The sequence below is a fragment of the Macrotis lagotis genome, chromosome 7 (genome assembly GCF_037893015.1).
Source record: "Macrotis lagotis isolate mMagLag1 chromosome 7, bilby.v1.9.chrom.fasta, whole genome shotgun sequence".
In the NCBI taxonomy this organism is placed as follows: domain Eukaryota; kingdom Metazoa; phylum Chordata; class Mammalia; order Peramelemorphia; family Peramelidae; genus Macrotis; species Macrotis lagotis.
In genome coordinates, this window is record NC_133664.1 from 157790797 (window position 1) to 157814564 (window position 23768).

The following is a 23768-nucleotide window of genomic DNA, read 5'->3' on the forward strand; positions in this document are numbered from 1 at the left end:
AGGCATGAAGTATTTATATGTAACCCTTCTAATTAATTATTATCTCTTTCAACCTTCTCTGGCTCACCTTTTTCATTCCTTATTTCTGTTCCCATTTTCTTGGAGATAAGATAGTCATAGTTCTCTAGGAAGCAAAGAATGATAATATGGGATTGTAAACATGACATTCAAACTCTAGTAGTCAAGAGATCTATGTTTGAGTCTTTGTTCTGCTATTGATTATCCTATTTGACTTTAGCAAGTCATTTAACCTCTGTGAGGTTTCCATATCTACAAAATGAAAGCTTTAGAATAGATGATCTCTAATGTTACTTCATTTTATAACAGTGTTTAACTTCTAAAATACTATTTTTCAAATAAAGAATAAAAGAATGGACAGAGTACTGCTTAAAGTGCAGAAAGGTCCCTGAAGTGATTCATGTAAAAGCAGATCTTTTAGAACTACATTATAAATAACTTTAACATTCAGAAAATTGGTCAAGTTGTTAGTATTGTTCATATCCCAGTATTACTGGGATTCCCTATTGGATCTTTTAAAGTTCTTATTACAGGTCTTGAATCCCTGACTGTCTCCCCCCCCCCTTTTTTGTTAAGAAGGTGGTAATGAAATATAGAAACTACAGATTTGCTGTGAAATGGTATTTCCTACCTTTTACTTACACTTTTAGCTGCTTCTTTTTATCTCATTTTAAAAAATAACTCAGTGATTATTTCAAAAAGAAATTGCTGCTAGAATGAGACTTTGCTATATCACTTGTCAACCATAAGAACTTTATCAATAAATATTAAAAGGCTATTATTATAATGAGAAAATGATTTTGTGTGTGTGTTTTGTCTTACGCTTTTTGTGTTAGCTGTAGTTAGCTTAATATTATTGCCTTTCAGTAAGAAAATATATTTGATAGATTTCATGATGTAGATAAGCAAGAGTATGTTGATTTCCTGTAATTATGTTTTCCATAGCTTAATTATCATTTTGCATTTTCATTGAAAAATGTCACTGTAATTTTATTTCCACTAGAGGCAAATAGTAGATTTTGTTAAAATTTTTGCACAAATTCTGACTTAACATATTTTAAATAGCACATTATAGTCATCATATTGCAATTTGTGATTAGAACTTAATTATGTTACCAAATATAATATACTAAAAATTTCAAAACTATGCTATTAAGATATTGTAAAGACAATTTGTTTTTAGATAGTTTTGACTAGATGACCTTTGGATTTCTTCCTATTTCTAAGTTTCTATGATCTGTACTTCTCAAGGATGTTATGAATTATATAATTTAGTTACAAAACAGACAATAAATATAAGTATTACAGATATGAGATGCATATGAATAGAGAGTATCTAGAGATAAATAATAACAGTATAAGCTGTTGCTGCTGCTGCTGCTGCTGCTACTGCTACTGCTGATGACCATGTTCTTGAAAATGACCATGACTGCAGGGGAGTGAGTGAATTGGATTTGAGTGGGGTGGGGGTGCTGTGCTAGGTCATTAGTCTCACTTTCTTCTCTGGGTCCAGTGGCCAGATAGGAATCAGAACCCTGTATGTGAGGCAGTCAGGGTTAAGTGACTTGCCCAAGGTCACACAGCTAGTAAATGTCAAATGTCTGAAGCCAGATTTGAAATATATGTGTGTGAATGTGTGCATGCTTATATATTTATATTTATATGTGTAAATAATTGTTCTATCACAAATCTGGCCTTTTATTCTTGTCCCTTCTTGGTATAAATCAAAAGTTCTCATTTATTTACATTTTACAAACCTTACTTCTTTACTGTGCCCTCCAGTAGTTTTCTTTCTTCTAGTTATGGCTTATAAAATACTGATAGGGTATTTTGCTTTTAGAGTCAACTAGGTGATGTAGTAGATAGAATACCCTAATCTGGTATCAGGAAGATTCATTTTAATGAACTTAAATCTGACCTCAAACACTCACTAGCTGCTCGATCCTGGGCAAGTCCTTTTAACCCTGTGTGCCCTGGTTTCCTCATCTGTAAAATGAGCTGGAGACAGAAATGACAAACTTCTCCAGTATCTTTACCAAGAAAAATCCAAATGGGATCACAAAGAGTCAATGGCCCATCAACAATAATGTCTTGCTTTTACTAATACTAAAACTCTTGATTAATATTCTTTTTTCTTACTGTTATAACTGATAGATACCTCTTCTTGGCAATATTCCTTCAGATTTTATCAACTCTACCAGTTAGGTGGTACAGTGGATAGAATGCGAAGCTTGGAATTAAGACCTAAATTCAAATGTGATCTTAAATATTTACTAGTTTTGTGATCCTGGGCAAGTCACTTGGCCTCTTTTTTTTTTTTTTTTTTTTTTGAAATGGTGTTAATAAAAGCACCAGCCTCCCAGGGTTGTTACAAGGGTCCATTGAGATCATGATTATAAAAAGCACAGGGCCTGCTCATACTAAGGAAGTGCCACACAAATGTTAGCTATTTATTATTATCATTGTTATTATTGTTGTTGTTAAAATGGAATCTTTTTGAAGGTCCAGATGTGTTCAGTAATGTTTATTTCCCTACCATAGACTAGATTGAGCTGTCATAGAAAGATGTAGATATAATGTCAATAGACTTTACAGTGAAGCACTTCTTTATGGCAAGTTTTACTATGCATTTGAGAGTAAATTTCGTAATTCTTTTAATACTGAAAAGTTTTTTAAGTATGTACAACTGAGATTTTGTAACTTTGTACTTGTTTTAAATTTTTTTTGTCACCTATTAAAGATAGTTTGTCAAATCTTAGTCATTATTTTTGTTCAGGAATTAAGCTCTTGGATATTGTCGTTTAAAATTTCCTGTTTTACAATTTTTTATTTCTCAGAGTCATTTGCCCTGGCTTCACAGCTCCAACCCAGGATTAGAAAAAGTCAGTGCAATTGTATGGGAAGGTAATGACTGCAAGAAAGCTGAAATGTCTGTACTTGAAATCAGTGGGATGATTATGAACCGAGTGAGTATTTTTCATGAATGAAAAAATAACGAGATAACATATATTAAGTGTTTATTATGTGCCAGAACACTATGCTAAATTTGCAGTGTTTATTCTCATTTATAAATTAACAACTAAAATCAACTAGTTATAAATTAATTGTATATATGCTTATCTAGTAATTATAAATTAGAGATTGAAATAATTATTAGATATGAAACATAAAAGATATAATTATGAACTACTTTAAACAATATGTTGGATATTTTCTTTAGAAATTCACTTTTTGGGGGCAGTTAGGTGGTGCAGTACATAGAATACCAGCCCTGGAGTCTAGAGGACTTGAGTTCAAATTTGGCCTCAGACACTTACTAATTGCCTAGCAGTGTGACCTTAGGCAAGCCATTTAACTCCATTGCCTTAAGTAAATAAAAAAATAAATAAAAAAAGAAATTCACTTGTTTTCTTTTAGCTACAGATACCATTAACAGGTTTTTTTCTGTATTTTACATCAATCTATATTTTAAAGAGTGATTTGTAACAAAACCACAAATTTCCTATTAGTGTTTTAATTCAGCTGACTTACTGAAGCTTTCAAAAATCTAAAATTTTGTATGCAGAACGTTTTTATTCAGTGATCACCTGCTAGTTTCTTAAATGTTTTATCTCTCAAATACTTAGGGATTAATAGAAGGAAATAGATCATAGCAGTAGAACAGCTGCTATCTAGATACCTTAAGACCCTCTGAAGAAATGATACTTATACTGTGGGTTTTAAATTTTTATTTTTATGTTTCCATGGCCATAACATGATTTCCTTTAGTTTTGACTTAATTTCTTTGGGATTAAGCATATTTTAGTTTGTAAAGTTGAAGTCTTTATGAAACATTCAACTTGTCAATATCTATCATTTTTGTGGAATGGGAATTAGAATTGCTTGCTTTAGAACTTTGCCTATTCTTATATGACATTACAGAATTGACTAGTGTTCAACTCTTAATCATTTTGTACCTCCTTTCAGTCTATTTTATCACTACTTTTATTCTTCCATTGATATATTTTGCCATCTCAAAAGTGGACTTTAATATTTAAAGAGTCTTACTATATAAAGAGACATACATTTGAAGGTTTCCGAAATAGGACATTGGATGCTTTAAGGAAAAGTACCTTGAAAGTATTTACAGACATATCCTTGAGCTAGATTAATGAGTTAATCATCAAATTGATATCAATTCCTTGAGAAAAATCTATCTTTTAGCATCTTGTACCCACCTCACCTTCATATATACATATATACATATACATATATATATATATGCTTAGTAATATTTTTTAAATTATTATTGAATTTTACAGCAGTGGAATGGAGAGGACCCCAAAAGAATTTCTGTATTCTTGGATTTAATTCAATTCAATAAATATTTATAAAATGCCTACCATGTGCATAGCACTGTGCTTGGAGTAAAAACACAAGAAAAGATACTCTTTATTTTCAAATAGCTTACATCTTTCAAGGAGTGGAGAAGATTCAAAATAGTCTGACATAAATAAATACATGGTAACTTGAATGGAAAGAATATTAAAAAGGTGGGGAAGATAATTAAGGGATGGAGATCTATTGCCCTGATGTCCCTTTCAGCTCTGAAATTCTAGAGGTAATGAGAAATGTGAATGGTCTAGACACTTCTCCATACCACTGATCCTCTTCCACAAAACAAGGGTTTGTAGAATATCCTGAAGGCACAGGAGATTTCTAGAAAAGTGACCACAGAAATAGTAAGTAGCAGATCTGCAGTGTTCTTTCCATTGCACCATGCTCTCTTCCTTGAAAATCATCAGAGAGAAAACTGATGGTGATTGGTGAGCCTTGGTTTAGGACTGGAAAGACTTGAATAGGTCTAAGGGGACAATTTTTAGTGTAACTGGTCAACTTTAGGGTAAGAATATAAAATGAAAAAAAGTGATGCCATAGCAGAGGTGATGAACTGAGAAAATAACAAGGAGTTTCAGAGTTCATGATCATGGTAGTGGCATAGTTATGTGTAATGATAAGATCTAAGATGTGACTTTCCTTATGGGTGGCTGAGGGATATGAACTGGATGGCAAGGTAGTAGAGGAAATTTGTATAATTTATATATTAATATATTGAAGTTCCCAAGTATGAGCACAGGATTTGGAGGGGAAGATTTTGAGTCAGGTGCTGAAAGAAGAAGGATAACCTGGAGGTAAGTTTTTTTGTTTAGTCAGTGATTTTTCAGTTGTGTGTGTCACTCTTCATGATCCCATTCAGGGTATCCTTGGCAGAGGTACTGGAGTGGTTTGCCATTTCCTTCTCCAACTTGTTTTACAGATGAGAAAATTGAGGCAAACGGGGTTAAGTGACTTTACTAGGGTCACACAGCTAGGAAGTGTCTGAGACCAGATATGAACTTGGGAAGGTGAATCTTCCTATCTCAAACTTTGCACTTTTTCTGCTACCCATGAAGACATTGTGCCATTTGCCTGCCTCCAGTAAATTGCAACAAAGGAAACCAAAAGACTACAACAACGATCTAGACAGAGTGTTACAAATGGATAGAATGAGCCTTAGAAGGGGAGTGGTTTGACTTACATGAGAGAAGTAGCCATCTGTATTCAAAGGTGCGGCTAATAGTACCTTTGAAAAATGTCCTATTTCCTTGAGTACCATAAAATGAGAAGAAGACTTTGAATATTATAAAAAATGAAATTAAAATGAGATATTTTAAAATGCTATACCACATACCCTAATGTGCTATAGAAATATGAGTTACTGTTTTTGTTTTTTTGTCAACTCCATTTCTCTTAATGAATCTAATTATTAAAGATTACAACTTTCATATTGTTTTATAACATACTCTACAATCTGACAGCGTCAGAAATCATTTAATATTGCTACATATAAATCAGTATGTAATGACTGTAACATTTTGATATAAATAATATGTCTTTTTCCCCATAGGTAAACAGCTACATACCAGGCATTGGATACCAGATTTTTGCAAATGTTATTTCACTTGTCCTGGGTTTCACTCCATTTGTTTTCCGACTTTCCCAAGCTACAGACTTGGAACAGCTGACAGCATATTCTGCTTCAGAACTTTATATCATTGCATTTGGGTCTAATGAAGACATCTTGGTTCTTTCTATGGTTTTAATAAGTTTTGTGGTTCGTGTATCTCTTGTGTGGATTTTCTTCTTTTTACTCTGTGTAGCAGAAAGGACTTATAAACAGGTGAGTCTGATACAAACTTCTCATTTAAGGAATAATGAAGGACTTTTTTAAAGCATTTGATTTTTGAGTATCTTACAAGGTTTTCTTTTTGATCAAGATCCGTGATTTAATTATTGAAGTTGACTCTGTTCAGATGCAGATAGGCAATTTATATGCAGCTAATAAGAGATTTAGATAGGTACTTGAGAACCCAAGAATACATAGTTGGTGGGGGGGGGGAATAGCAGGGAGATTACAAATCTAATTTTTTTTCTGTGCATATCTATAATACAAAGTTAAATAACTTTCCCCATATTGTCAACTAGTAGCTATCAGAATGAAGACCTGAATCTGTCTTCCCAACTCCAAGGTCAGGTTTCCAAACTTCTCTGACATATTCCTTATAAAATACTTTAGTCTATTTTATTACAATTAGAATGCCATTTAGAATATAAGCTAATTTTAAAACACTATGAGAATGATGGAAGATTCCTATCAATGTCTGTATAAAATAACAAAAAGGCAGGAAGATTTTTTAAAAAATGCTTGGTGTGAGACCCAACAAGCCATGTCTCTTTGAGAACATTCATAGATAAAATTGATTGAATGTTTTATAGACAAAAGATGAACCATATTTTTTAGAAGTAACACCTTTGGGGGAGTGGCCAGGTGGCACAGTAGATAGAGCACCAGCCCTGATATTAGGAAGTCCCGAGTTCAAATCCTGCCTCAGACACTAATTACTTAGCTATGTGACCTTGGACAAGTCACTTAACCCTATTGCCTTGCAAAAACCTTAAAAAAAAAGAAGTAACTCTTTTGGACTTTTAACATCTCTGTCCCCAATGGTTTATGCAAGGAAAGTAGACCTTAAAGAAAGTCATAGTTGAAAGAAACAGTTGCATCAGATGGGGGGGATGTAACCAAACAATAGAAAAAGAAGAATGAATTATATTACTTTTCTTAGGCAGTCAAGAAAAATTATTAACTATGGTTCATACACTTTAATTTCTCTATAAAATTTCAGTGAAAATAATTTACACATATCATTGAGGCATCTTTGTTGAAAGTATGATAGAAGTACAGGCAGCACTTCACAAAGTTTTCTCTTGTCAGATTACTTCTGTATATTTTCATCATTTAGTAGAAGGTGCAAAGAATACAAGAGTCAACTATAATAATTGTTTGATTATAGAAACCATTTGACCCTAAAGAGTTAAACTGCAGTCTTAAAAGCTCCTTTCAAAGAATGAGTTTCTTGTGCATGTAGTAAGGAAATACAGAATTCCTTGATAATTGCAACCACATGGAAAACTCCAGTGATCCTCCATGACTAATACTAAATAGAGATATAAAATCAGGCATTATGTAACACATCTATAATTCTGACTATCAGAAAAATGAGCCTGGTGGATTGGTAGAACTTGGGAGTTCTGAGTTTCAGTGGATTAAACTAATTGACTGTTCACACTAAATTTGGCATTCATATGGAAAACCCCAGGTGAGTAGGAGTAGGTAGCTACAAGGTGGCCTAGGTTGGAAACAGGTCTGAAGTTATAGGTAGAACAGAATGTGACTGGTCCTGTTTGTAATCCTTGAATTTCTAACCTGGGCATGATAGGGATTTCCAATCTTTGAAAACAAAAATACAAAAAAACAGGGAGATGTATCTGCCAAAAGTATTCACCTGTGCCATGGAAAATGTCACTTACCTGTGCAGGATGTATATGAAAAGGGGATTACCTATGAATGAGGAGGTCTTCCATGTGTTTTTGATGAATTAGTAAGTTTTCTTAAATTCTAGAAATGTTACACAGCATTTTCATTATGTTCTAGTAATGCCTAAGAGATAAACCTTTATAATCTATATTGGGAAAACTATTGGATGAAAACAATTATTGACTAGACTGTGTCATATTAGATGACTACTCCATTGACATTAGTATTCATCTATAATGTTTTTATCCAGGACAGACACTGAGGGTGGTGAGCTTAGGACCAAGAATGAATAGGAGAGAAAGAATGAATTAGATTGTATTAGGGGAAACTACTCATGTCTTCATGATAGTATCATATAACCCATTTTTAAACACAAATGTCTTCTTGTGGTATTCTCTGTCACATGAGAAACAATCTATTGAATCTCAGTCTAGAAAGAATCCAATTTGATTGACCCAAAGATAGTCAGAAGGCATTTAGTCATTTTAAGAAGTATATTAAAAATATACAGAAATGATCTATCCTGAGGAAATGCTATATATAACCATATTAAAGAAAACATGTCTAGAAAAGAGGGAGAACAAGGGATAGTAAAAGACTGAACAACTTGTCTTACTGGTTTTCATTAAAAGGAAAACAACTAGAGCATTTTGGAGGGCTAAAAGTCATGAATAAGATGCAACTTAAACCAATGGAAGGCACATCTCTATGGTTTCAGTAATACATTGTTATTTTCCTGTCTTATTGAATTATAGTACTTAATCCTAGGAGACTATAGTAATAACCTAAATTTTGACTATTTTTAATTTTCCTTGTGGTATTTTGCTTGACAAATGAAATGGTGATATTTTGTAGAGACTACTTTTTGCAAAACTCTTTGGACATTTAACATCTGCTAGGAGGGCTCGGAAATCAGAAGTTCCCCATTTCCGATTGAAGAAAGTGCAGAATATAAAAATGTGGCTATCTCTTCGTTCCTATCTTAAGGTATAATAGTTATGATGACATGACTTTTGCAAGATTGTTCTCTTTGATTCTAATCCCTTATTACATCTCTCTTCAGGTATATACATATATACACACACACACACACACACACACACACACACACACACACACACACACCTTGTGAGCATGCTATTAGTCATAATATATTCTATATAGTCTATTCCCATATAGCTAAGAGAAATTTGTTTCATGGATTAATTTTTGTGAGTAATACTTAGAATTTAAAGCCTAAACAGAAAGGCATATACACATACACACTAAACATTATTGTGATGTTGTATGCAATAATGGTTACTTGATATTTTAATTTTTAAAAATTCTTTCATATATATTGTGAGGTTCTTATTTGAGCCTTACAATCTATCAGATAATAAGATCCTATTTATTTTTGTTTATGAATGCTGGGTTCCCAAGAGAAAATTTTTTTTTAATAGAGAGCTATCATAAACCAGCAGAGGGAGCCCACTCCTTAAAAAAGACTCAAAAGCAATTTGTGATTACAATATCATTTCATTATTTTAATTAACTCAGTATTTTAAATAAGTAGGCAATTTAGAACGTTAATTGGCAGACCCAAATCCTTTTCTGTGTACCTTTTTCTCCCTTTCAAGAATTTTTTTTTCAAAATTGTTCAAGGACCTGAAAAAATGAGAAGTACCTGATTTGCTTCAGACAAAGTACCTATTCTCAGGGTCTTGTACTCATGCAATAAGATAGCCATATTTTTTGCTTCTTAGAAATAGTATAGTGGATAGAAAGCTGTCATAGAAGTCAGGCAGACCTAGATTTAAGTCCCATCACTAATGCTTAACTGGCTTTTGTCTCTGGGGAAGTCACAACCTCTCAGGCCTCTAAAGGCCAGAGATATCACTCAAATAGATATGCCACTAAACCATACATAAATGTCTCCTAGTCTACTTGACTTAATTAAAAAATCTAATACTATCTCTATTTTATTTTATGCTGCAAAGTGATTTCTGTCTTGAAGTGTTCCTACTCTAATGAGTTCTTCCCCATTACCACTTTTTAGGCCCATTAAGCCAATCTTAGATTATAAACTTACTACTTCCATTGGTAAAAACTTTTTGGGTTGTATTATTAGTCAGATGACTCTACTTGTGAAAGAGCTCAGGATTGTGATAGCTCTGTTCAACATAATCAGAACAGAAATGTTTGTTCAGCAATGTCAATTAAAATTATCCTAAAGACCCTGTACTGTATACTCCATTTTTTGGTTCTGTTAAATATTTAGGTAGCACTGTAAATTACATTCATTGTAAAACTAATGTTAATAGTGGTACATATTTTTAAAATGTCAGTTTCCTTCCTTTCAGCGTCGAGGTCCTCAGAGATCTGTTGATGTAATAGTTTCATCTGCATTCTTGTTGACCATTTCAGTTGTGTTTATCTGCTGTGCCCAGGTGAGCTAATGTATTTTGTATAACTATATACTATTGGAAATCAATGTATTTTCAGAAAACTTTCTAGGTGAAATAGTAAATATGATGGAAAAATGAGAAATTCTAGCATGTCTGTATTTATGTATTTTAGGCAGTTCATAGGTTATGGCCATTTCTACCTCTCTTCCCCTGGGAAGGGTCTAATCCTCTCTCTATATAAGTTATGTTGCTTAATACTAAGTATTGGACAGCCACATCTCTTAAATTCAAGGCGTATATATATATTGTTCTGTGACAGATACGATATTTTATTTAATATTTAACATATTGTAATGCCACCTGTTATCTACTGCTCATAAATGCATTTCCAAACTCTGTTATTTCTATCACTGATCACATATTTTATAGTAAAGAAGTTTGTAAAAGAAATATATTGTTTTCATGATTTTTTTTGCATAGGCACATAATATAATCAAAGATGTAGTGAAATCCATTGGAATTGTCATTCATTTAAGTTTTTCAGAAAGTACAGAGGTATAATTTATCATCACTCATGAAACATTTTAAAAGTACTGAATTGAGAAAATGGTAAATTTGTTTTTAAAATATTATTTAACATTCATTAAAACTTAAGTTTTTAACATTTTTCCTGAGAAATAAAATTTAGCCTAAATACTATTTTAAGCCTTGTCCAAAAGGACATCATTCTCAAATAGAGCACATTCTAGTGAAGTATTTTATGTACTCATTTCTACTTTTGGAGAAGATAAATTATTAATAAGCACTAAAGGTTTATATTAACAATTTTAAGTGTTTAATATGCAAATTACCACAATTGATGGGTATAGAATGTTAAATTTTGGAAGCATGTTCATAGAATCATAAGATTTAGAGAAGAAGAGGATCATAGAAATCATTTAGTTGCAAAACTCCTTATTTTACAGATGAAGAAATTGAGCCCCAGAAAGGGGAAATAACTTATTCAAGGTCATAAGTTACTAGAGCCAGATTTTGAACTCCCAAATCTATTCTTTAAAAATTTATTTACAGTCAAACTTAATTATAACAAACTAATAACTAGCCAAGAAACACAGGGATTATACATGAATGTTCGTATGGATGCCAAAGAAACTAATGTCTCATTCTGTTAAACTGGATTTCATTATTGTTCTTATAGTAAAAGATATTGATTCTTCTTTGTTTCCTCTGCCTTTGGATTTTAGTTGCTTCATGTTCATGAGATCTTCCTTGATTGTCACTACAACTGGGAACTGGTGATCTGGTGTATCTCTTTAACACTTTTTCTTCTAAGATTTGTTACTCTTGGATCTGAAACAAGCAAAAAATATAGCAATACCTCAATATTACTTACTGAACAGGTGAGGCTTCATATTTATTGTTATAAATTAATATCTACAATTCATTAGTCACTTCAGGTTTTTCAGAGGACATATAATAGAGGTGATTATGTATTTTTAAAGCAATTTTAATGATATAGGAGTACTATTTCATTTTGGTAGTTTTGTAAGGCGCATAATGGCTTATTCTATTTAGACTATCCTTTTTCTTAGTCTTTAGCTTGTTTAGAGAGACATCTGCTCATGTTTTTAAGAAATTATAGAGATATGTGTTACATAATATTTTAGTGAATAAGAATTATTATTAAACAATAACATTAAAACTTAGCTTTTGATAGTTACTTTAGAATCAATTAATCTCATAAATTTCTGTCAAATTTTTATTAATGATAACAAAACTTGAAGATGAGGGGGAAAAATTTATCTTGAAAATTTCATTTAAAAGTTTTATCTTGGGGTGGTTAGGTGGCACAGTGGATAGAGCCCTGGCTCCGGAGTCAGGAGTAACCTGAGTTCAAATCCGGCCTCAGACACTTAATAATTACCTAGCTGTGTGACCTTGAGCAAGTCACTTAACCCCATTGCTTTGCAAAAACCATTAAAAAAAAAGTTGTATCTCCCCTATTTGAATGATACTTTAATAAAGTTTATCAGATACATTTCACTCATATTGTATCATTTAGTACTCATCACAGGCCCCTCTGAGTTAGGTAACAAACATTTTATCTTCATTTTATACCTGAAGGAAACAAAAGCTCAGGAGTGATTAAACAGTTTGCCTAAATTTACATAACTAGCATATGGCATAGCAGGTACTAGATCCATAGTCTTCTGACTGCTAATCTGGAGGTCATTCTACCATATCATACCATAAAATATAATTTTTCTTAATGGGTTACTGAAGATGAATTTAATATCTGTTTTACAGAGCATATTTATAAGTCAAAAAATCCAAACTAATTTATTGACTTTGTTTCCAATAAAACCTTATTTTTTCTTTCACTATACATGGTTTCATGACTGAAGTACACTCATTTAAAATTGATTCATGATTTTATCGGTTTTTTTTAAAAATTATATAAAGTGGTTTTTCATTGATCCTTTTTGTTAGATAAACCTGTACTTGAAAATGGAGAAGAAACCTAATAAGAAGGAGGAACTGACACTAGTGAATAATGTTTTAAAACTTGCTACTAAATTACTGAAGGTAAGAATAAAATTGAAATTAGAATATATCATAGATCTGTATTTGGTGGTCTAGTTTCATATTCTTGGAGCTTAGGCAAAGTAGGCATTGGTGAAATGCCTACTTTTTGACTGGTATAAACATTTCAAAGAATGTGGCAATATATAATAAAGGATACCATATTGATCATACCTTTAGACCCAGCAATTTTAATGCTAATATTCTGTATCAGAAATATTATAAAATATATTTTTTGTTAAAATAAAAAAACACCAAGCTATAATAATAGCAAAATTTCAGATAATGCTCAATTGAATTTATGGAATAGCATACTTATTTGAAACATAAAGAAAATATTGAAGGACCTATATGAAGTGATGTGGATTTTTTCTATAAATGTATATTTGCACCAATATTTTTCTGAAGAATGTAGCAAAACAGGAACATAGTGGCAGCATTTTAAACAGTATAGAGCAAAAGTATACTATTTTCTGGGTTATGATTTTATTGATATTTTCAAGTTTTTACTTCATCAAGTATCCCCCTCCCTCTGTCTCCTATTCCTTGAGAGGTCATAAAACAAATAGCATTTTTAAGAGAGGAAAAAAAATCAGCACAACTGAGAAATACATTGAAAAAAGACCAAAACCATGTACGATAATGTAATACCTGTCAACTTCCTTGCCTCCTCCATAAAGGAGTGGGTTCGAGTTGTTCTCTTATAAAAGTTTCTTTGAATCCTATTTGAGAATTATTGTTACGTTTGCTTTTTATTATTTTTGGTGTCATTGTTTTACACTGGTGTAGTTACAGTGTATATATTGATTTCTTTATTCTACCTGCTTAACTTTACTTCAGTTCCCATAGATCTTTACATACGTATTTGTATTCATTACTATATACATCATTTCTAATAGCAAAGTAATACATGGAACACAATTCTTTGTGCTGTTTCTCAATTGATGGCATCTACTAAAGAGAAAGGAAAACAATTGTTAATAGCAAAATTTAAAAACAAAATAATTGAAAAGGAAATAAAGAAAATTGTCAGAAACTATGTTGCTAACAAAACCATTAGCAGAGAAAATAGATGTATTTTTACAAAAACATAAAGTATTCATTATAAAAAGAAGAAATTTGCTATTTAAATAATCCTATTATCAGAAAAAGAAATTGAACAAAAACCATGTATGAAATACCAAAGTGGGGGGAAACTTACACAATGGATTCAGAAGTAGCTTATATAGCATTCCAAGAAGAAAGGAACTTTATTACAAATGGTCTTGATAACTAAGTCAGGAAAAGACAAAACAAAGAAAACTAGAAATCTGATATTATCAAGTAGATTGAAACACAAGATATTAGAAAGATTATACAGTGTGAACAAGTTGAATTTATGCTAGAAATGCAAAATTGGTTCACCATAAGGAAAACCGTGTTTTCCAAATAGCATTAAATAAAAAATTAGCTTTTCTATCTCTCTCTCTCTCTATACCCACTTTCTTTTTCTTTTGTTTTGAATTTTTTTCTCTTTTAAAAAAAAGCTTCATTATCTTGTTTTAAAAGATTAGCCATTTTAATGATTTCTAAATGTGTATGTAATAACAAGTGTTAAATCTTTTAAACCTGGATTTTAGCATCTTTCAATGGGTTTTACCCTCAACCGAAGTAGTATGTAAAGAGGACTGGTTTTTGAATTGTAGGACAAGATTCAAATCTAGTGTGCTATTTAATAGCTTTATAACCTCATAGGGTTACTTGTGTTTGTACTTTAATCTCTATATGTAAAGTGAAGATAATTCTTAAAGTTCTAGCTACCATATAATACTATTCCTTTACTTCCTAATGAATTCTATGTTCCTGATATAATTTCATTTCTAATGATTTCTTTTTCTTTATTACTAGGAATTGGACAGCCCCTTCAGGTTATATGGGCTTACAATGAATCCGCTGCTTTACAATATTACCCAGGTTGTCATACTGTCTGCTGTTTCTGGTGTTATCAGTGACTTACTTGGATTTAATTTAAAGGTGAATGTTTGCTAAACATTCTCTTTCTTTAGTACTAGAATGAGTATTATGACATTTATTTTGCTTCAGGCACACTTTCTAAATCTTATATTTTAATAGCAGTGGATACATTTTTGTGCTCTTATAGTAGAGAAAACAATTGTACATTTAATTCCTAAATGATATACATTCTATTATTATAATCTTATAGAAACTAATATTTTGAAGAGTTTGTTATAAGAAAGACTTTTGTAACATTCCTCTTACCCATTTTTTTTTTGCTAAGACTATTTTATACTTTTAAATTCTCCAGAAAATTTGCAACCTTTTTAGATAATTTGTCATTTTGACATACCTGGATTTCATTGGTGTAGGGAATGTTATTGAAGTAATTTCCCCATCAGTCTAGATCTAGAACTGTTTCTTCATCTGTATAGTATTAGAGAATTCTTCTGGGGAAAATGTATAGTGTTGCTGAACTTATAGGTGTCAGAGATAGGATTTGAACACTGATCTAATGAGTAAGTTTTTTGTCTACTACACCCCACTGTCTCATTATAGCAAATGCATAATATAATCATGTACTTGGTACAAATTCTTTTTTTTTTAAGTTTTTTGCAAGGCAATAGGATTAAGTGGCTTGCCCAAGGCCACATAGCTAGGTAATTATTAAGTATCTGAGGCTGGATTTGAACTCAGATACTCCTGACTCTAGGGCCAGTGCTCTATCCACTGTGGCATCTAGCTGCCCCTTGGTACAAATTCTTACATATTTCTATTGCAAAACATAAGGAAACTGCTTATTGTTGTTTTGGTTTTTTTTTTTTAAATTGTCCAATAATGGGGGCAGCTAGGTGTTATAGTAGATACAGCACTAGCCCTGGAGTCAGGAGGATCTCGGTTCAACTCTGACCTCAGATACTAGCTGTAAGATCTTAGTTGTCCCTGTAAGAACTAGCTTGAAAGAGAAGTGAGAATGCAGAGTGTTAGAGAAAGGTGTGACTAATTATTAGTCTGTAAATCTGACTTAATATCTTGAATGGTTTCTGATGCTGTATTTTTTTTTTCTCTTTAGCTTTGGAAAATCAAATCATGACAATGTAGAAAAAAGGCCTCGTCCTGTTTTTTGAAACAAGAATACTGACTAAGCTGTCTCAAAGCAGTCACTGAATCTGTGCTTCAGAAGCTACAACCTTCCTAAAGGATGTAGCTTAGAAAATTGAAGTGTTTACATCTGACTGTCTTGTGCAATTGTTATATTTATTTTTACCTTTTCACTGTTTTTACACTTTAGTCTTTATATTTTATTTTCAAATATTGATATAGCTAGTTGTTGAAAGGGTGATAAAAAAAACTGATATCCATGTACTTGAGATCCTGGTGATAGTTCATATTCAGTTGCTAAAATAACAGATCCAGATTATAGAAATCATTCTTGAGAATTGTTTCCTCGAAGGTGGAGTGAACTTCCCTTACTTCAGAAAAATATTCTTTAAACAGTTTATAATATTTCTGTAGGAACAAAGCTAAATATACCTAGCATACTGAGATATTCAGAATAGACACTTGTTCTGAACAGTAACCAACTGTAGGTTGACAAAATTAAGCTAAACTATTTATTTACTGTATTAGAATACTTTCTGGATCCAATCAGAATTTCCTCTATAATTTTACATTTGAAACAATGCCAGGATCTAAATTTATTAAGCTGCAGTTTAAAAGCGCCCTTCAGTATTAATAAATTAATAAGGTATTATATAAAACAGATCAACAAGTGCTCTTTGATGATAAAACTCTTAATAGAGCAATAATTGTAAATGGTTACAATGCCATAAGGTATTTTGATAAAAATTAACTAGTAATAATTGTATTTATTTGAAACACTGGGCTGTTTGCACATCTCCAACTGTGCATGCTCAAAATGTGCACTTTTAAAATTATTATGTTTAATGTGTATATTTATATGGAATATGTTATAGTGTACGGGGGTATGATATGGTATCCTTTTGAGTGAGGTATATGTGCTCATCTCACAAGTGAAGTGCCTCTTGATTTACTAAAGTACCTTATGCTTACTCAAGTAAAATAGATTTTTTTTTCCCATGGTACACTATAGCATATGCCATTTATACCACACTCAAGTGAACAATCTAAGGATAAATACCCATAAAAGATGATAAACACACACATATACATTTGTTCCACATAAAAAATTTTCAGATAAATACAGTTTTTATCCTCTAAATTTCATCTCCCTTTCTCATTGACATAAGGGCTATTTAGAAGTATAATTCTTCTAGAAAATTGATTTTTCTACATGTCAAAATGAATATTTTATCTTATTGGCATATTAGGAAGATGGAGTTAACTTGGTATCTTGTTGAATCTTGATTTAAGGTTATATTTGTATAATCAATTATGACTAAGGAATTTTCTGAAAATTAGAGATTTGCCCCAGACTAGGAATTGTTTGAAACAAGTAAAAATCCTGTTTGAGCCAAGTCCATCATGTTAAATATATTCAAACTCTTAAAATTTTTAGAAAAATTTATCATTGAAATTTATAAATTATTCATTTGAGACTGATATATTTAGTTCAGTATTCACCTAAATCATAACTTCAGATCAGATAAAGATTAGAACCATATAGATATTCTTATCATTCCATACAATCATTAAGTTTGGGTGAATTTAGCCTCACATTGTGTGGTATACACTACTTCTGTGTAAAGCAACAAGTAAGCATTTTTTAAAATTTGCCTGTGTACTAATAAGTTTTAATAATGACCAAAGTGCATTCTGATATTTTGAAGGAATGTATTACTGGAGCTTTAAGAACATAGTTACTTTCTCATGTGAAAAATTAGGCTATGTCTGATATGTTTTGCCTTCTTCTGTTGTCTCTTATTGGAGTTGTTTTTAGGAATTATATTTTATAAACAACTTTTCAAAAAATAAGGTACAAACCTACACAGAACTTAGATTTTGCACAGAATATATTTTGAGAAAAAAAGTACAGCATGAGTTCTGTTGGGGGTAAAAGTGAGACATATCTCAAAAAATAAAACCTTTAATTTCAGAATGGAAATATTTTTGAGAAACTTAAATGTTGAATATACTGATTTAAGAAAACCTGTTTTAAAACTGAAGTTGGGAGATGAGTTATTAAATATAGTTCATTTCTCAACAAATTTTTATTAATCTGCTGGATCATGAAATTAACATTGGCAGCAAAAGGGCAATAAAATAAGTTTGTCATTTGAAGTAATTTTAGCCTGTTATTGAAGCAGAAAAATTTAAATCATTGCCATATCATTCATGTAAGAAAGTTAAAGAAATTGTAACACATCCCATAACATAGAAAAACCAGGTCAAAAATAGAGGTAAGTGGAAATGTGGCAGATATTGTGTGTTAGCTATCTTTCTGTTTTCTTTTGGTTTTTTTTTTTGCCACATATGTTGTAATTGAAAGTTCGATCAGCAAGTTCAAAATAAAGAAATCTATGGCTGATGGTATGAAAATTGGGAGAATTTTTAAAAACCTCATTTTCAACTACCTATGTATCAACTTGATAATTGTCATTATTGGGACCCAAGGAAGCCCACTTAGAGTAAGGAGAGAAATTTAAATTCTCTCAGCCCAACAAAACAGAATTAGAAGTAATGTTTCTGCAAAAGGGGATGTTGTAAATAGAATGCAAACTCTCTAATAAAAATAGTAAAGAGAAGAGAAGACCAGAAGTAAAGTTGGGAAAACTTAAAAATTAGAGAGCATCCAGAAAAAAAAGTAGAGGAAATGAACTAAAAATTGAATGATACAAAAGAAATATCAATAAAGCCAAAAAGAGAGAGGAAGAATGGAAAAATATGTAACTACAATAAAATATATCTCATTCAGACAAGAAATAGAAAGAATCTAAAATTCAACAGACTCGTAGAGCAAGGTGAAACAATAACACAAATCCCCTGAATGCCCTATTTTAAAAAATTAATATTGACCAGAAGTTTAACTTTTACTTAGGACTGGGTACTATAAATGTGAGATTTCTGTCCATTGGAACAAGTTAATATACTACTGACAATGTCTGTCCTTCATTCTTTTTTTTTTTTGCAAGGCAAATGGGGTTAAGTGACTTGCCCAAGGCCACACAGCTAGGTAATTATTAAGTGTTTGAGGCTGGATTTGAACTTAGGTACTCCTGACTCCAGGGTCAGTGCTCTATCCACTGTGCTACCTAGCCTCCCTATGTTATTCTTATAAGCATTTGGAGATAAAAAAAAATTTCCCCTTAAAACTGCCTTGGCTGCATCCTGTAAATTTTGGTATGAGGCCTCATTATCATTTTGTTGGATATCATTATTGATTATTTCTATGATTTGCTGTTTGATCTACTCAGTATTTAAAATTAAGTTATTTAGATTCCAATTAATTTTGGGTTTATCTTTCCTTGACATTTTATGACATGTATTTTTATTACATCATGATCTGAGAAGTTTGCATTTATTATTTCTGTCTTTCTGAATTTGATTATAAGGTTTTTATGCCCTAGTACATGGTCAATTTTGGCATAGGTACCATGTGCTGTAGAGAAAAAAGTATATTCTTTTTTTCTCATTATTTTATTTTTTTAATTTATTTTTATTAAAGCTATTATTTGAGTTTTACAGTTTTCCCCCAATCTTGCTTCCCCCCCAGCACAGATAGCACTCTGTCAGTCTTTACTTTGTTTCCATGTTGTACCTTGATCCAAATTGGGTGTGATGAGAGAGAAATCATATCCTTAAAGAGAAGAGAATTCTCAGAGGTAACAACATCAGACAATAAGATAATCTGTTTTTTTCTAAATTAAAGGGAATAGCCCTTGTACTTTGTTCAAACTCCACAGCTCCTTATCAGGATACAGATGGTACTCTCCTTTGCAGACAGCCCCAAATTGTTCCCAGTTGTTGCACTGATGGAATGAGCAAGTCCTTCAAGGTTGAACATCACTCCCATGTTGCTCTTAGGGTGTACAGTGTTTTGCTGGTTCTGCTCATCTCACTCAGCATCAGTTCTTGCAAATCCCTCCAGGTTTCCCTGAAATCCCATCCCTCCTGGTTTCTAATAGAACAATAGTGTTCCATGACATACATATACCACAGTTTGCTAAGCCATTCCCCAATTGAAGGACATTTACTGGATTTCCAATTCTTTGCCACCACAAACAGGGCTGCTATAAATATTTTTGTACAAGTAATGTTTTTACCCTTTTTCCTCATCTCTTCAGGGTATAGACCCAATAGTGGTATTGCTGGGTCAAAGGGTATGCACATTTTTGTTGCCCTTTGGGCATAGTTCCAAATAGTTCTCCAGAAGGGTTGGATAAGTTCACAGCTCCACCAACAGTGTAATACTGTCTCAGATTTCCCACATCCCTTCCAACAATGATCCTTATCCTTCCTGGTCATACTGGCCAATCTGAGAGGTGTGAGGTGGTACCTCAGAGAAGCTTTAATTTGCATTTCTCTAATAATTAATGATTTAGAACATTTTTTCATATGGCCATGGATTACTTTGATCTCCTCATCTGTAAATTGCCTTTGTCAATTGGGGAATGGCTTTTTGTTTTAAAAATATGACTCAGTTCTCTGTATATTTTAGAAATGAGTCCTTTGTCAGAATCATTAGTTGTAAAGATTATTTCCCAATTTACTACTTTTCTTTTGATCTTAGTTACATTGGTTTCATCTGTGCAAAAGCTTTTTAATTTAATGTAATCGAAATCATCTAATTGGATTTTGGTGATGTTCTCCAACTCTTCCTTAGTCATAAACTGTTTCCCTTTCCATAGATCTGACAGGTAGACTAGTCCTTGATCTTCTCATTTGCTTATAGTATTGTTTTTTATGTCTATGTCCTGTAACCATTTGGATCTTATCTTGGTAAAGGGTGTGAGGTGTTAGTCTAATCTAAGTTTCTTCCATACTAGCTTCCAATTATCCCAGCAGTTTTTATCAAAGAGGGAGTTTTTGTCCCAATGGCCGGGCTCTTTGGGTTTATCAAATAGCAGATTACTATAATCATCTCCTTCTTTTATGCCTAGTCTATTCCACTGGTCCACCACTCTATTTCTTAGCCAATACCACACAATTTTGATGACTGATGCTTTATAATATAATTTTAGATCGGGTAGGGCTAAGCCACCTTCTTTGGCACTTTTTTAATTAAGCTCCTGGCAATTCTTGACTTTTTATTTCTCCATATGAATTTACTTACAATTTTTTTCTAATTTGTTAAAGTAATTTTTTGGAATTTTGATTGGTAGGGCACTAAACAGATAGTTTAGTTTTGGTAGAATTGTCATTTTTATTATATTAGCTCTATCTATCCATGAGCAGTTGATATTTGCCCAGTTATTTAAATCTAACTTAATTTGTGTGAGAAGTGTTTTATAATTGTTTTCAAAAAGATTCTGAGTCTGTCTTGGCAAGTAGACTCCCAAATATTTTATATTGTCTAAGGTTGCTTTGAATGGGATTTCTCTTTCTAGCTCTTCTGCTGTTTCTTGCTAGACATATATAGAAAAGCTGAGGATTCATGAGGGTTTATTTTATAACCTGCAACTTTGCTAAAATTGCTAATTGTTTCCAGTAGTTTTTTAGATGATTTCTTGGGATTCTCTAGGTAGACCATCATGTCATCTGCGAAGAGTGAGAGTTTTGTCTCTTCCTTCCCAATTCTAATTCCTTCAATTTTTTTTTTCTTCTCTAATTGCTGATGCTAACATTTCTAATACAATATTGAATAGTAGTGGTGATAATGGGCACCCTTGTTTCACCCCTGATCTTACTGGGAATGCCTCTAGTCTCTCCCCATTGAATATAATGCTTGTTGATGGTTTCAGATAGATACTGCTAATTATTTTTAGGAACAGTTCATTTATTCCTACACTCTCTAGTGTTTTTAATAGGAATGGATGCTGTATTTTGTCAAAAAGCTTTTTCAGAATCTATTGATATGATCATATGATTTCTGATAGGTTTGTTGTTGATATAATTGAGTATACTAACAGTTTTCCTAATATTGAACCAACCCTGCATTCCTGGAATAAAACCTACTTGATCATAATGTATTATCCTAGTGATGACTTGTAATCATTTTGATAAGATTTTATTTAGGATTTTTTGCATCTATATTCATCAGGGAAATAGGTCTATAATTTTCTTTCTTTGTTTTAACTCTTCCTGGTTTAGGTAACAGTACCATATTGGTTTCATAGAAAGAGGTAGGTAGAGTTCCATCTTTCCCTATTTTTCCAAAGAGTTTATATAGGATGGGAACCAATTGTTCCTTAAATGTTTGGTAGAATTCACTTGTGAATCCATCAGGCCCTGGATATTTTTTTTTAGGGAGTTCAGTAATGGCTTGTTGAATTTCTTTTTCTGAGATAGGGTTGTTTAGGTATTTAATCTCTTCTTCATTTAACCTGGGCAACTTATATTTTTGTAAATGTTCATCCATTTCACTTAGATTGTCAAATTTATTGGCATAGAGTTGGGCAAAATAATTTCGAATTATTACTTTAATTTCCTCCTCATTGGTGGTGAGTTCACCTTTTTCATTTATGATACTAGCAATTTGGTTTTCTTCTTTCTTTTTTTAATCAAATTGACCAGAGGTTTATCAATTTTATTGGTTTTTTCATAATATCAACTTTTGGTTTTATTTATTAATTCAGTAGTTTTTTTGCTTTTGATTTTATTAATTTCTCCTTTAATTTTTAGAATTTATAATTTGGTATTTGATTGGGGATTTTTGATTTGTTCTTTCTCTATTTTTTTTAGTTGCATGTTTAGTTCATTGATTTCCTCTTTCTCCAATTTATTCATGTAAGCATTTAGAGCTATAATATATATCCCCTGAGAGTCGCTTTGAATGAATCCCATAGGTTTTGGTATGTGGTTTCATTATTATCATTATCTAGCATAAAATGGTTAATTCTTCCTATAATTTGTTTTTTGGTCCACTCATTTTTTAAAATGAGGTTATTCAGTTTCCAATTTGTTCTGGCTCTATATCTCCTTGGCCCAGTATCGCATATGACTTTTATTGCATTGTGATCTGAGAAAGATGTATTCACTATTTCTGCCTTTCTGCTGTTGATCATTAGGTTTTTATGTCCTAGTACATGGTCAATTTTTGTATAAGTTCCATGTACTGCAGAGAAGAAGGTATATTCCTTTCTATCTCCATTTAGTTTCCTCCATAAGTCTACCATATCTAATTTTTCTAACAATCTATTTACCTCCCTAATTTCTTTCTTGTTTGTTTTATGATTCAATTTATCTAGATCTGATAGCAGGAGGTTGAGGTCTCCCACTAGTAGAGTTTTTCTGTCACTGTCTTCCTGTAGTTCTTTCAGCTTCTCCTCTAAGAATTTGGGTGCTGTCCCACTGGGTGCATATATATTCAATATTGAAATGAGTTTATTGTCTATGGTACCTTTTAGGAGGATAAAGTTTCCTTCCTTATCTCTTTTAACACTATTTTTGCTGCTGCTTTGTCTGAGATAAGGATTGCTATCCCTGCTTTTTTTTACTTCAGCTGAAGCAAAATATATTTTGCTCCAACCTTTTACCTTTACTCTATATGTATCTCTCTGCTTCAAATGAGTTTTTCGTAAGTAGCATATTGTAGGAGTCTGGTTTTTTAATCCACTCTGCTATTTGCTTACATTTTAAGGGAGAGTTCATCCCATTCACATTCAAGGTTATGATTACTAATTCTTTATTGCCCTCTATGCTATCTTCCCTCCGTTTGTATTTTTCCCCCTTTCACCCCCCTTATCCATATTCCCCAGTATTTTCTTTCTGAATACCACCCCCTTCAGTGTGTTTGCCCTCCTATATCA

General features: G+C 32.1%; 1 protein-coding gene across 5 annotated transcripts in view; it reads left to right on the plus strand.

Annotated features, from left to right (window-relative positions):
- Nucleotides 1–19340, plus strand: part of PHTF2 (putative homeodomain transcription factor 2) — a 151983-nt gene extending 132643 nt beyond the window's left edge. For 3 of the 5 annotated variants that reach the window (XM_074194015.1, XM_074194017.1, XM_074194016.1), the window contains exons 11-18: nt 2856–2984; nt 5945–6217; nt 8771–8902; nt 10258–10344; nt 11547–11702; nt 12793–12888; nt 14773–14898; nt 15953–19338. In XM_074194015.1, the coding sequence (XP_074050116.1) occupies nt 2856–2984; nt 5945–6217; nt 8771–8902; nt 10258–10344; nt 11547–11702; nt 12793–12888; nt 14773–14898; nt 15953–15973 (1020 nt within the window). In that variant the 3' untranslated portion in view covers nt 15974–19338. Of the gene's footprint in view, nt 1–2855; nt 2985–5944; nt 6218–8770; nt 8903–10257; nt 10345–11546; nt 11703–12792; nt 12889–14772; nt 14899–15952 lie in introns of all 5 variants that reach the window. The other 2 variants (XM_074194019.1, XM_074194018.1) reach the window with 2 other exon arrangements.
- The last annotated feature ends 4428 nt before the right edge of the window (nt 19341–23768 follow it).